Source organism: Cibotium barometz, chromosome 20 (genome assembly GCF_041138505.1).
Source record: "Cibotium barometz isolate CiBa-2024 chromosome 20, ASM4113850v1, whole genome shotgun sequence".
NCBI classification, from domain to species: Eukaryota; Viridiplantae; Streptophyta; class Polypodiopsida; order Cyatheales; family Cibotiaceae; genus Cibotium; species Cibotium barometz.
The window spans coordinates 50923422-50939252 of NC_141065.1; the positions used below are offsets into that span (position 1 = coordinate 50923422).

General features: G+C 46.0%; 1 protein-coding gene across 1 annotated transcript; it reads right to left on the minus strand.

The window, feature by feature from the left end:
* Nucleotides 1-13029: 13029 nt before the first annotated feature.
* LOC147627992 (uncharacterized) lies at nucleotides 13030-15459 on the minus strand. The gene is made up of 2 exons (XM_086814964.1): nucleotides 14494-15459; nucleotides 13030-13957 (listed from the first exon to the last, which is right to left on the minus strand). The coding sequence occupies exons 1-2, from the start codon at nucleotides 15126-15128 to the stop codon at nucleotides 13249-13251; spliced, it is 1344 nt and encodes a 447-aa protein (XP_086671090.1). The 5' UTR covers nucleotides 15129-15459; the 3' UTR covers nucleotides 13030-13248.
* Nucleotides 15460-15831: the final 372 nt, after the last annotated feature.

Below are 15831 nucleotides of genomic sequence, written 5' to 3' on the forward strand. Positions count from 1 at the left end.
AAGACCAACTTTATCATTCCATGGGGAGTATTTTGATATAAAGTTATGCCTTTTAGACTTCTTAATGCTTATGCGAGTTTTCAAAGCTGTGGGTAGACAAAATCCTTTCTCCTTACCTTGGAACCTTTGTTAGAATTTTTATGGATGACTTCTATGTTACAGTGACAAGTGGATACATGTGGAGAGGCTTGACTCAGTGTTTAAGTGGCTTGATGATGATGGAACCCAACTACATGTAAGATAGCAAGAGCTCGAGTGGTACTCTTGGGTCATGAAGTAAGTGAAAATGGTATAGCCCCAAATCCTCGAAACGTGGAAAGCTTACCACAAATGGAGAGCCGAAGATCAACCAAAGAACTAATGATTTTTGTTCAAAAACTCAGGTATTTGTCTAGAACTTTTTGTATGCTCGTAGAACATGTTTATCCTTTGCAAAAGGCTAGTCAACGAGATCCATTTATGTGGAGTCAAGTGGAAGAGAATGCTTTCGAGAATCTTAAACATATGCTTCAATAATCATGCCCCCAGATTGGAGCCAATCTTTCTATCTGAGCCTTAGTGTTGGAAAACATGGAGTAGGAGCAGTGCATATGTAGAAAGGGACAAAGCAATCCTACATGAGGCCTATTTTGTATATTAGTAAGACAATGGGTGAGATGGAGAAGACATGGCATGAGATTGAGTTATTAATATGGAAACTTGTGTATGCCACTAAAAGGTTGAAATCTTATTTGATTTATATATCTTTTGTGGTACTTACCTCTTGTGATTTGCTGCCTCATGTGATGAGATATCCAGGTGATAACCCAAAGGTGCAAAAGTGAGGCACTGGTCGCAGACTATCAAGTAAGAAACAAACTTGATACAGGGTCCAGGTGTGCTAAGATAACTTGAGGGGAGGTGTAGACACTAGTCGCGGACTATCAAGTAAGGGGAGGCAAACTTGGTGTATAGGGTATAGGTGTACTAGGAGTATTCACTTGAGGGGAGGTGTTGAAAATACAAGTGAATAGGGTGTGTGCGGGAACAAGCCCTTGGTTAGAGACTGTAAAAGAGAAGATGTAAATGTGAAAGAACCTGTGAAAAGGTGAGAAGAATCTACTAGGAGAGAATAAAGGGTAGCATGAGAAGATTTAGGAAGTGTGGAGATATTCTGGGAAAAGTGAAGAGGTCGAGAGAACCAGGGAAAAGAGGTGGAGTGAATCATGGAGAAATCAGTGGGATTTGATGCTTGATGTAAACTCTATAAATTGAGGCATTGCCCTAATGAGAATTTGGTGGTTTTTGAGTATCCATGCCTACATTAATCTATTTGCTAATTATCCACCACTAATTACATCTTAATTATTTGCTAATCACTTTGTTAATGATGTTGATTCTAGTGTTTGATCCACCATAGCTCATCACATTGCTCAAATTTCAACAGATTAGGGGTATCTAAGGGCTCTTTGAGGCTCTCTTGGCCAAGCTCCTTTTGCACCTCCTTCTCCACCATCTTTGGTACTCCCACTTGATGACTTTCAAACTCCATGCCAATCCAAATGTCATCATCATCACTTGACTCCCCTTCAAACTCATCCGCATATGCATCTCTCAATTTCTCAGCTTTTTGTAACTTCCTAATGCTTTTCCTACTGGAACATGACTTTCGCCTGTCACCTTTGTGATCAGCTAACCATTCATATGCACTCTCCAAGACATCCTCAAAGTCATCTAACCTTCCCAATGCATTCTTCATTTCCTCCCAAGCTGATGCTGTATGCACTTTATGGATAATTTTATGAAACTTTGTGCATAGGTCAACCATACACCATTTCCTACATGCATCTCCCTTTGAGCACTCATCAATTGCACATGGACAATCCTCTACCTCATGCTTCTGACTCATGCAAACCTCACATTTTTTCTTCTTCTTCTTACCCATTTCCAACTTTGGAAGTTAAATGATCATGCTAAAGCCCCCGCAAAGCCCCTGCAAATGATGCACCACACCAAAGCGAGACCAAGAGCGCATAAGAAACGAAGAGCTCGGTGCTGTACCGAGATTCGAGCCTTACACAACCCAAGACTGCTTAAATGAGTCATAAATGCTTCCATTTTTAGGATACTCGGTGCTGTACCGAGATTCGAGCCTTACACAACCCAAGACTGCTTAAATGAGTCATAAATGCTTCCATTTTTAGGATACTTATTTGATTTATGGGTATTTTAGCATGAAAGAAAAATCCACCTTAATGTGGTTTTGAAATGAACATTGCCTTACTTGTCCAAAAAAAACCAGGCTTTGATTGAAATTCTTCGCCTAATTATGGATTTTCCACTAAGAGTGCTTCTTCACCGTCATTCGAATTACACCCTTTCTTAAAAATAGACAAACTGATTCTTCTTCAATCTTCAGCACAGCTATGTCTGAATCAGATTTTGCCTCCTAAATCTGATTTCGCCTCCTGAATCTGATTTCACCTCCTGAATCTGATTTCGCCTCCTGAATCTGATTTCGAAACAGCACCTGAATCTGCAGCAGTGCCTAAATTTGCAGCAGCAGCGCCTGAATCTGCTCACTTGCTTTGCATGCTCCTATTGTAGGCTCCATCCTAATCAACCATTGTGGTTGAAAACATCGTGAATCGCCAGTGTTTCTTGTAAACTACATTTCCTTCAACCCTCTACAAAACACAGACTTTGTGACAAATGAACTGACAAATTTCTCACTCAAACACAATCAGAAATCTCCACTCTCTCTCTCTCTCCTCTCTCTCCTCTCTCCTCTCTCTCTCTGTCTCTCTCTCTCTGTCTCTCTGTCTCTCTCTCTATCTCTCTCTCTCTCTCTCTCCCACCTCTTCAACCACTCTCTCATCTCTCCACTCTATCCCCCACCTCTATCTCTCTCTCGCTCCCCTTGTTAACAACCACTCTCTCTCTCTCCATTTTGGGCAGACCCATCGGGATAGCAGCAGACCATGCATATTTGACATTTTCTGTGACTTGTGGATATGTTAGAGGCACACCACCATCTAGTCATACATCTAGTCATACTGGATACCCAAGATATCACTTTACTCCGGGAGACCTCTAGGGTATATGGCAACACAGTATATGATGATCTGTTCGCTCTTGACCCGAATAGTCCACTTGATGAGCTTATGAAAGAGTTGGCAGATGTATTACATGGTTGAGCAGCATATGCTTTCCTGTATACCCCCCTCTTTCTACCCCTCCTCGCCATACGGCCCCACAGAATGGTGAATACGATGATGAATGTTGCGAGACTCGTGACCGCTTTTGGCGGGAGATCACCCTTGGCATCCACACACATAGATAGGCTAGAACGCTCTTCAAACGCCTTGTGTGCGGAAGAAGAAGTGGGATTACCTGGCCAAGCTTGAGATGGAGATATACTAAATATGTTTGGGGCAGGACATCAAGAGGGTGTGGAAGATGTTCCATGAGTGATAGCCACCCACACCTATCATAGCACCTGAGGCATGGCATGAATATGCAAGAACTTTATATGAAGTACTAGGGCAGCCCCCCATCCCTCATCCGTCAATGACTCGCCCGAATCATAGTACTTTTGTTAACATTCGGATGGTTTTGTTACCATTCGGATGGATGCTTGACAGACTATGTATTGGCACCACTGCTAGTACACATGTTTAACAATGCCATTTGCGAAGGTTTCCCAGATAGTTGGTCGGCACATACTATTATACCTCTATTTAAGAGTGGTGACCCCATGATACCAAGGAACTACAAGACCATCATTATTGGCCATTGGTTGGCCAAGATATTCGCATCTATTTTGGATCGAGAGTTGAGTAGATGGGCTGAGACACAAGGACTCACAGCACCTGGGCAGGCAAGTTTCAGATGAGATTTCATCACGACTTTGGATCACATATTTACCCTCAAGGATCTCATTGAGGAGGGACGAGCATGGGGGAAGAGGATATATTGCTGCTTTGTGGACTTCCGCAAAGCCTTTGACATGGTGCCATGTGCCAGACTCATGAGGAGATTGCATGACATTGGTGTTCCTAAGGAGATGCAGTGGGGCATTTATGCATTATATGAGGCAGTGATAGGCAGAGTACGGACTCCCAGAGGCATGTCGGATACAGTAACTAGCGCCATTGGGGTGAAGTAGGGATGCCCACTGTCACCCACCCTTTTGGACTTTACATTGATGAGATATCCGACTACATTGATAGGATGGGGGGTAAGGGGCCAATCTGGCAGGGATTTGGATACCCATATTGATGTATGCCAATGACATTATACTTATTGCAGACTCCCTTGAGGGTTTGCAACAACATTTGGATGATCTACAGTCATTTTGTGCAGATAGGGACCTCACAGTGAACCTTGGGAAGACTAAGATTATGGTCTTCAATACCGCATAGGCCTGGGTGACTAGATCTGACCATCGATTCACTTTTAGAGGTGAATCAGTGGAGTACACCAGATCATATGTATACCTAGGAGTCACATTTAGCGGACCACAGTTCTCTATGAGGCAGGCAGCAGAGGCTAGATTGGCACATGGATATGTAGCCCTAGGGGCACTAGAGAGACAATGTGCCTACATTCAGTTTCAGGAGCCGTGCACCAAACTTTGGTTGTTTGACACATTGGTCACACCTACACTCTTATATGGCTCACCCATATGGGGACCCAGCCTCTACCACACGAGGAGGGAGCCGCTTGTTGACCAGGTCGGACCAAAGAGAGATTTCTATGATGGATGGCAGGTACTAGAGAAACCACTGGTGAGTATGATCGCATGCATGATTCGGAGCAAACCATTGGTACCTCATGAAATTGTCAAAGCAGAGATAGGAGCCGCACCAATGGTTACCGAAGCCCTGTTCCAGTCAGTGACACTTTTGTAGAGGATTGGGAGCTCCCTAGACAGAGATACCCACACCTAGCACTTATCTCTTCCAGGCAGTTAGCAGCAGACGGCGATACACGATGTTGAGACACCCAGATGTGTACCTGGCTTAGATTACATAGCATGACGACTGATGCACTGCCTCCATTTGATTACAGCTTGGACTGCCCCTTCTTGGACCTTAGTCACTCTGAGCAGAATAGGGTGATCAGGATGGATGAGGCTAGATAATACAGAAAGGACATGGTCCAGCCCCCCTACCACTAGTAGGCAGCATGAAGATGGCCCACTATCGGGACCATTTTCTACATCTTCCCTAGATGGCTTTGTGACACGGTCTACATACATGGACACCCATCTCTCACATGGGATTCACAGTGCCATTGGATAGATCCGCACTTTATCACATCAGCTGAGGGTAGAGACTGGTAGATAATATGAGGGGATGAAGCCAGAAGACCGCATTTGTCAGGTATGTCAGCAGGAAGTGGAGTCAGAGGAGCACTACATATGCCAATATACTGTGTACTATGAGATACAAGGGAGATACTGGTGTCTCTTCCGAGAGGGTTTTGGACCGTTACGATATGTGATGGAGTTTGAGGATCAGAGGTGTTTGGGGCTTTTCTTATTGGAGCTCAGACGCCATCAAGAGGCTCTCCTACGAGCTAGGATAGCACACCAGGATCCACACCGCCAGTGAGCCATGATAGATTTTTCAGGGCCAGGACCACCCCGGCAGATATGACCAGGACCTCCACTACCCCGTCGGCGAGCCAGACGTCCCATAGACATCCTTCAAGAGGAGTCACCCTTGACAGAGCCATAGCACTTTGTCGAGCGAGACACCCATGCTTACCAGGACCTCGTCCACGATCGCTTCATCACCGCTGGTGGATTAGGGACATCATCACTCGCCAGGAGACGACTGCCCCGCCACTTTAGTTTCTCTATCTTACAGCACCCCATGAGAGAGATACTGAGATGAGCAGATTACACCATTCTTATGCTAGTTGTAGATATTATACACTTTTGTTGTACCTCAGCAGGAGTATTTTCCTTTCATAGCTGTTTAGGACTTTTTTAGTCCTTTTTGTCTTACTTTGATGAGACACCATCAGCTGTATACTATGTTTTGGTCTCATAGGCCACTGGCCTTTCGGCAGATATTAATATATCTTTCTTTCTCTCTCTCTCTCTCTCTCTCTTATCAACCACTCTCTCCTCTCTCTCTCTCTCTCTCTCTCTCTCTCTCTCTCCTTACACACTCATCTCTTCTTCTTCTCTCTCTATCTCTCCTCTTTACACTATATCTCTCTCCTCTCTCCTCTCTCCTCTCCCCTCCTCTCTCTCTCTCTCTCTCTCTCTCTCTCTCTCTCTCTCTCTCTCTCTCTCTCTCTCTCTCTCTCTCCCTACCCTTGCACAATTCTCGTCTTCTTATCTCTCTATCTCTGCTCCTTACACTCTCTCTCTCTCCTCCCCTCTCTATGTCTCACCCTCTTACCAATTATCTATGCAAACACCAAACTCTCCTTAGAGCAGTGCTTCTATCCTCATCTCTCTCTCTCTCTCTCTCTCTCTCTCTCTCTCTCTCTCTCTCTCTCTCTCTCTCTCTCTATCTCTATCTCTATCTCTCCTCCCTCCTCTCTCCCCCCTCCCCTTTCGCTATCTCTCCCTCTTACTCATTGTCATTGCAAACACAAAACTCTCCTTAGAGTTTTAGAGAACAAAAAAGGCTAACATTTAGTGTTGATTTCATGTTCTACAGTTTCATATTAAGCATTGAACACGAGGAGAGAAATAGAGGCAGAGAGAGAGGGTGGATGGGAGGGAAGAGAGAGAGAGAGAGAGAGAGAGAGTTGCATTAACATCTACAAAAGGACAAAATGACCTATGAGACCAAAAGGTTACATCATGTCCATGAAATACATCATCATGGTGGGTACTAAAAATAAAAATAAAAATAAAGTAATAAGACCTGAAATGTGAGATTTGATCCCAAAACAAAAAGTGTCTAGCTCTCATATCACACTAAAATATCCCGCATAGGACACTACAACATGGCACCCAATGTAGTAAATCTGGGCCGGTGGGAGAAAGTCCTGTGGTGGTGGGAGACGATGGCTTTGATCCTTCTGTAGTAACACGGGCATGGGCGGGGACCACGAAGTCAAGGGTGTTGGGCTTTTTGCATAGCCCAATGGCTCTGTCTAGTGTCACTCCTCTCGGCCGAGCTCCTACATCGGCCTGAAGGTCGGGTGTAGTGGGTGAATATGCCCTTGTCACTCTGGTCTGGAAGAAGTCGGTTGAGAGCTCTCTATACTAGTCCTCTGAGACAGGTACCACGCTGGTCTAGGAAGGGTGGTCTAGGAAGGGACTCCCTGTGTCTACAAAGCTCTAGGAGGAAAAGTCCCAAGCATCGTTGGTCTGGGAAATCCATAATCCTAGAAAGAGGTCCAAATCCATCTCGAAAGAGGCAGTGGAACCTCCCCCTAATCTCATAGCATACTGGGCATCTGCATACATAGCGGGCCTCCTTCTCAACCTCTATGTGACAAAGCTAATATATCATGTCCTCTGGTGCAGTTTCCCTTAGCCCATATCTAGCTATCTCGACTCTCAATGGATGGGATGAGATGTGGGCGGATCTGTCCAATCACACATCGCACCCCAAATGACAAATGTGTGTCCATGTACTGTGGGCGTGTGATGAAGTTATCCTTTGTTAGCTAAAGAAAATGGTCCCTTTAAAAGGCCATCTTTGTCCCAAGGGGTTAGATGGGTGGGTGCCAAGTCCTCTAAGTATCTAGTCTCACGAGGTCCTTCCTCATGACCCTATTCAGCTCTATGCAGCTGAGAGCAAAGGAGGGCACCTCTATGCTATACTGGAATGGAGGAAGTGCCTCCATCTACATACCATGCATACCAAACCAAGTGCTCACCTGGGCATACCAACACTGCATGTCTCCGTCTAGTGCCACCTGTCTCGAGGACTTTAGGGCAAGCCTGGGGCATCTGTCTGGTGGGAGATCCCAAAATTTGTGTCAGTATATGACTGTCTAGAAAATAGCCTCTATCACAATCGGTGCAACCCTATCTCTGCCCACACAATCTCATGTGGCACTGATGGCTTACTTCTAATCATGTGTGAGATCATCATCACACTAGCGGCCTGTCCATCAGTTTCCACCCATCAAGTAAATCCTTTGTGTCTGTCCTAGCTGGCTCTTGCCTCCGTCTCTTCCTGTGGTATAAACTAGGACCCCCATATGGGAGCTCCATATAGTAGTGCGGGTGTGACTAGTGTGTCGAATAGCCAGAGCTTTGCCCTCGGCTCCTGAAAGTGTATCTGTGAGCATTGTCTCTCAAGTGAGCCGAGGATTGCATAGCTGTACATCAATCTGGTTTCGACTACCATCTACATAGAGAAACACAGTCCATTTGCACAACAGTTTACATATAGTGGGGAGCGAGTGGAGCATGTGGCCTCTTATGTATACATTGGGATCACTTTACCATGTATCCACTACGAGGAGGTGTTAAAGATCATAAACTTGGGCTCCCCAAGGTTTAGGTCCCGAAAGGCCTATAATGCATCCAAGTGTCTTTGCAACCCCTCTGTTGAGTCAAAAATGAGGATAATGGCACCTGTATAAAATAGAATGGGTATCAAAACTCGTGCCAAAAGTGCTCTTGGACCTTCGTATCTGTCTATGTAGTTAGACACCTCATCAATGTAGAGGTCAAATAGAGTGGGAGATAAGGGAGAACCTTGTTTCACCCCGAAAGTGCTATATATGTCCTCTAATTCCCCCCTAGGGCCCGCACTCTACCAATGACTGACTCATAGAGTTTGAGGATCCCCCAGAGCATCTCTATCGCGGTACTCCCATGTCCTGTAGCCTCCTCATCAATTTGGCCCGTGGGACTGTGTCAAAAGCCTTGCAAAAGTCCACAAAGCAGTAGTATATCCAATGCCCATGTGCTCTCCCCTCCTTAATGATACCCCATGATGTGAAGATGTGGTCCAGTGTGGAGTGCCTTCTCCGAAAACGTGCCTACTCTGAGTCTCTACTCCTTTGCCCATCTGTTAAGCTCATGCTCCAAGATCGATCCATAAATCTTGGCCAATGTGTGACCAATCATAATAGTCCTGTAGTTATCGGTAGGATCCATGGAGTCACCTGCTTTCAGAATGGGCACAATGATATTAGAAGACCAACTGGTGGGGAAGCCCTCACATAGGGCCTTGTTAAACACCTCGCATAGGGCCGTGTTAAACATATGAACCCAAAATGGAGCCAATACATCCCTTGCATGTGAGAAGTGCTCGGGAATCAGTCCATCATGATCTCGTGCTCTCCCATTCTTCATCCTGTCAATAGCATCTCTCACCATGCTCAAGTGGAAGGAGGAGGAGTGGGGGGGGGAGGCTCAAGAGGGTGGGGGAGAGGTGGTTATGCGGGGACGTGGTAAAGGGAGGTGACGTATGCACGCCATATGTCAAGTGAGGTGATCGGGGTTGGTGGGGCGATGATCCTAGAAGAGCCTCCAGGCCTCCTTACAATCTTGTTCCAGAAACAACTGCTATAACTCCTACTCAAATTGATCTAGGTAGGCTTGCTTCTTCCTCATACGAGACAACGGATGATCTATGGTGCCTATTAGTGACTGGTGGAGCCCAAACAGCAATCTCTCGCTGTGCAGGCGGGCACGGGTCTCGTGGCACTACTCATCATAGCAAGTGTTTTGTGGAACAGTCCCTCTAGGTGGTCCGTGTGGCTCTCGTGTAAGGGAAAGCAGGCTGTGTGGCGGATGTGTAAAGGGTGGCTACAAGCTGTGTGGTAAGCTTGTCAAGTGGGATGTGTGGGTTAAGGTCGGAGAGGGTTTTAAAAATGTGGCCAAAGTAGACGAAAGAGGTATCCTTGGTGAATCTTGGGTGGTGGTGGTGTGGTAAAGCCGGTGGCTGATGGTATATTGGCATGCGAGGGAGAAAGCTAAGTATGGATGATCAGCCTGCGGGGGTGGGGCGAAATGGTAAAATCCGAGATAAGGGGTATCAAGGAGAGAGATCCCACCAAGTAGTCCACTGTACTAGCTCCATGTCCGAAGGGGTAGCACAAGTGAAGGTGTTGGAGCTAGGCCACCAGGCGAGGTGATTATAAATCGCTAATCCATGAGCTCCTCCAAGGGCTAGGAGGTACTCCCCATAGTTTGTATGGGCTTTCATGTCCTGTGATGTCCGCTCAAGATCTGTGCCCATAGTGTCAATCTCCTAGTACATGGAATCCTCTGTCTCAAAGAAAGGTACATATGCACTAGCGATGCTGGTGTTGAAGTCTCCAGCAAGGAGGATATCCCCCGCCGAGAGTAGAGAACTTCAAAATGTCCTCATAGAGCGGTAGGTATGGACACTCCCCACGGGTGACATATCTGGATGTGCATGGTGCAAAGTAGCTCACTGTAAGGTAGATATCTTAGGCCCTCTCCGTCCTAATCCTCACCCACATGAACTGTGCATCCTCATCCCATCTGACCACCTGTATCACATGCTGCATTCCCTCTTTGTATAATATGGCCACTCCTCTTAACCTGTCCATCTCCTCTTTGCATAGAGGTGTGCAGCCCCTGTAAGAGTTCGTCTTGACTTCTCCAAGCTTCTTTTGCAAACTTTCTATATCTATATCTTGCAGTTTTTTTTTCTCTTTCATGGTTGTCATGCATGTTTTAGCATGGGGGACGCTGATTTTCACCCATGCAGTACTGTATGTCCTCTCCTTCTCACCCCTACTTCTTGTATCCGAAGAGCAATCCATGTTGGAAAAGAGAGTTGAAAAACAGTATGCAGGTAAAGAAAAATACTCACATTTGGTGAGAGAGAGAGAGAGAGAGAGAGAGAGAGAGAGAGAGAGAGAGAGAGAGAGAATAGCAAAAAATAGAGAGGAGGGTGGGTGGGAGAGAGAGACGGTGGAGGGGAGAGGGGGACGGAGAGAGAGAGAGAGAGAGAGAGAGAGAGAGAGAGGGTGGGTGGGTGGGTGCGGGAGAGATAGAGGGGTGGGGGAGATAGAGAGAGCGAGAGGAGGGTGGGGGAGGGACCACACACACACACACACACACACACATTTCCCCTCCCAAGTCCCCACTTGGGAGGTAGGAGGGGATTTTTTTTTAAAGAACAGTAATTTAGTAAAAAAAATATTTAAAATTTTAAAAATAAATTTCCACTTAGGGGGAGAGAGAGAGAGAGAGCCGGGACAGTGTGGGGCAAGGCGCACGTGCGAGAGAGAGAGAGAGAGAGAGAGAGAGAGAGAGAGAGAGAGAGAGAGAGAGAGAGAGAGAGAGAAATATCCACTCCCCTAGTCCCAAATTGGCGAGCTCGCAACTTGGGGGCTGGGGGAGGGGCAACAAATTTACTTATTTATTTTTGGTGTTGTACACCCCCCAAGTGACGAGCTCTCTCTCTCTCTCTCTCTCTCTCTCTCTCGCTCTCTCTCTCCCCCCCCGACCAACCCTCTCTCTCTCTCTCTCTCTCTCTCTCTCTCTCATCCCCCCACCCCCAAGTGGAACGTTATCATTTTTAAAATATTTATATTTTAAAAAACAATTTTTATAAATAATTTTCCCCAAAGTGGAGAGCTCGCCACACTGGGGGTGGGGGAGGGAAACTCTCTCTCTCTCTCCCCAAGTGGATTTTTTAAAAATATTTTTTTAAAAAAAATTCCCCTCTCCCAATCCCCAAGTGAGGGGCAAATATATATATATATGTGTGTGTGTGTGTGTGTGTGTGTGTGTATTATATATAGCTTGCCACTTAGGTAGAGAGAGAGAGAGAGAGAGAGAGAGAGAGAGAGAGATTTCCCCTCCCCCTGCAGCCCCCAATTGGCGAGGTATATATAGATTGCCACTTGGGGGTAATAGGAGGGAGGGGAATTTTCTCTCTCTTCCCCCCAATTATGTAGCGGGGTTTTAGGGGCAGGGGAAATTTCTCTCCCCCATAATTATATAGCTGGCCACTTGGGGGCTGCGAGGGAGGGGGAATTTCTCTGTCTCTCTCTCAGCCCCAAGTGGTATATATATAGCTCGCCACTTGGGGTGGCAAGGGAGGGAAAATTTCTCTCTCTCTCTCTCTCTCTCCCCCCCCCCCAGCCCCCAAGTGGCGAGCTAATTTTCCTTGTAAGGTGATTGCATAATACTTTTGGCTTATTGCTCTTGCTTCTCTTTTCTGGAGTAGCGAGGTTAGCTCTAGGTTAGGTGAACTTCCCTTTATCCCACTTAGCTCTCCACCTCTATTGGAGCTTCTCTGTGTAACATCACGAAGAGACGGAACCAATGCAAGTTGGCACTTACTCAACAGGTAGTCTTCTTATGCAACTTGATACAATGAAAAGTACACCACATGGAACTGATGCAAGTTTAGCGCTTACTCCACAGGTGTTCTTCTTATGCAACTTGATACAACGAAAAACACAACACATGCAGACGTAAGGCTTGGACTGTGTGCGCTTAAGAAACCATAACCCTGGCTTCCAAGTAGCAAAACGTGAAGAAATAAAGCGCACTCAAAAAAGATGAAACCCTAGCATGCATGGTTACTATAACCACCCATCGATACATCCATACATATACCAAAGATCTCCCAATGTCCATGACTTACCGCATCACTCACATACCCTCTATGTCCATCTAGTCCCCCATGCTACACATCACAAGGCCTTTAGGCATAACGGCCAATCACTCAAGAACATCAACAACATAGACAAGCATTCACTTGATAGCTAAGAAGTGAAGTTTCCTCATTTGCTGCCATGACTTCCATGCTTTCCAATGCTCCTGTTATTGGGGTTGTAACATCAAACCACTACTTTTGCAATTGAGAGGCATTGCACAGAGGACCACATCAAAAGGTCATGACAAGATGCCACGGCTGTCAGTATGTAGCCTCTACAGCAAACCTTCTAGGCCCTGGACCTGCATTTGTACAATACACTTACACAAGAAAGAGCAACATACTTGTAACTCATGCAAAGGCAGGTCTTAACTCACACGCATACACACACACAGGCTGTTGAAACAAAGACATGAGACTCCAAAGTTACAAGGAGCACTCACTTCTTCAAGATGGGAAGACATGATTCTATAAAAGTGGCACTTATGGCCTTAACAATCATGTCCAGGAAGATATAATACAGCTTAAATAAAGAAGAATCAACAGCCAGGAAACCTTGCTCTTCTGTTCACATTGCATAAACATGTATAAACATGTAACTGTCAGTACAACATCCTCCTGTCTGCAAAAACCCTCCCACTTGGTGCAATGAGAGTGGCTTCAGTTCCTTGCCAATGAAAAAACGGCACTACATGGAAGAAATGGCATCAGAAAGCTCTTTTCTTAGCTTTCTTGAGAAAGGCTGACAGGCATCCATGCTAAGATCAACAGCCGCTGCCAATGCCATAAAGACAGCTGCATCTTCTACACACGAGACATGTCTCACAGCAAGCTGCACTACCAGTTCTACACGTTTCTTAGTACTTCTTCCTTTACCTTGAATACTACAGCTCATGACAAATCCATTCAAACTAGAAAGAGCCATGTTAAAGGTGAAATCACCACTGCTTTGTGGGCTATCTATTGGAGAAGACTGAGCTGGATAAGTTTTACCTGTGTCAATCAGGAATTCCCCACCTTTATGTGCACTTATGACAGTTTCAGAAATCAAGATGCCATCACTAACACCGTTCACACCCCCACCTTCTGGCACCAGCTGAAATCTGCAACCGAGTCCACCTTTGACACCTTGCTCTCTCCAGGCTTCCAATCGTCCCCATGGACACCATGAACTTACCCCACCTCCCTCAGGCCTCAGGATCAGCCAAGCCCCAGGATTAGAACGGTCCACATGATCAGAACCTGAAGAGGGCACAAATGGGGTCACCATGGACGCAGCAGCTACAGGAGAACCAGATAAATCGTGGATCATGACAAGCCACCCTTTGCGTTCCTTCCTCTCTTTCTCTTTGTCACTGTTTGATAAAATAGTCCATCCCTTGAAAGGATTGTCTAATCTGCAGCAGATGGCAAACATGACAACTGTAATAGGGACAGAAGACAGAAAACCTTGCTATCTAGTAATCCTCCATTTCCCTCAAAATACAAAGCAAAAAAAAAGCCTTCACTTTAGAGCTTCAAACCTAAGGTCTCGGAGGGAAATTCCTAAGCTGACCCCTCCTTGAACAAAAAAGTTCTATGTTTGAATGCAAGGACCGCCACCGGTAGCATACTTGGACAGCACACGACCAGGGTCACAAGTCCTATTTCACTCTATGCATCTGATTTCTTAGCATGTTACATGGTTGTGTAAAAAGTGGAAGGCACGTGTACCCCTATACTGCGGTGCAAAGGATACCGACAGATTGATCATTGATATGCAATGCACACAAAAACTCCCACCATCCATTATGGGCAGGCCTGACAGACTCTGCATATGACACCTTGGTGTTTGACTGAACAACCTTCTAATGCAATTAAACATTTTCTGACAAGAACAAAATTTAGCCCTGTTGAATGATAACTAAAAAACATCATGCTTGTAGACACTTACCCGCCCCGTGAGCTCCTGTCACGGCTAAACTTGCAGCTGAAAATTGGTTGCTTGCGGGTCCCTTGGATTTGTAAGATCTGAGAGCTCAATGCAGGTTCGCCGTCAAACTGGAACACAAACCTGGGGTCAGGTTCCACTTTTACTACAACATGAAGCTCAGCGCTTGGCCTGCCTCCGTTCGTCTTCCCCTTTCCAATGCTAGTCCAGCCATGATGAACCTGGAAGGGCCTACCTTCCGCCCATTCATGACAAACCCTAATCTTGAAACTGCCGAGCTGTTTCCCTGCACTGATTCCACCTGCCGCTCCTTGGCGTCCAGTGAAAACCACAATTTCAAGGCAGGGGGCAGAAGCTCCAAAACATGAGAGGTGGAGCAGGCTGCGCAAGGCGGGCTCATCGAGGTAGAAGCTCGCAGCAATGCTGTTGCGGTTAGGGTCGATGCCGTTTGGGTTAGGATTAGATTCTGCAGCAATCAGGGGCACCGGGGCTGTTTGGACGGGAAAATTGTGTAGCCTGATCTCGCACAAGCAAGGAGAAGATGCCGTGTGGACTCCAGCACTTGCGGATTTGGAAGCGACAGGGATGCGCAACCCTAGGGAGCTTACTGAGACTCTGATGAAAGCCCTGGCTTCCATTTCGGAGATGACCTAAACGCTTCCAATTCCATGCTTTGGCGAGCCCTCACATGGAGGCTCCTGATACTTTTGCCGGAAATCTGAGGCCGAAACTCAGCAGAGAAGACGCAGGAGCAGATTAATCGTTACGTCGTTGTCTCCTCCCAAATTCTGATCACCATTTAAAGGCACCATAGTCCGAGCGGAATCCTAGCTATCAAGAAACACTGGGAAACCCTAATCAGGGTAGCGAGGCGAATTGTCGGGAGCTGTTTCTGTTTGCAGAGAGTGTGCGGACGAAACAAAGTACTCAATCCGCATGCACGAAGACGCTCAGATAAAAGCGGACCTGAAAAACTTTGGTCCCCGTGCCTCTGCTAAAACATGACAAAATTAATTTCTAGAGAACTTCCAAATTATTTCATATTTCATTTATTTAAACAAAAATAATTTCTAGAAATTATAATTCGTTTACTTTGTATTTCTGTGATATACATAAATGGGTACTTTTCCTACACAAGCGGTGTGTGTGTGAGAGGGAGAGAGAAAGAGGCTGAGTGTGTGTGTGTGTGTGTGAGAGTGGATTGGGAGACACGGAGAGGCATGAGAGAGAGAGGTGGAGTATGCTTTGCTTTTTAATTCAATAAACTATTGTTTTCATCATACCGGCCATTAATGGCTGATAGCCTTCACACATGAAGGTGAGGCGATGGTCGTGTTGGTT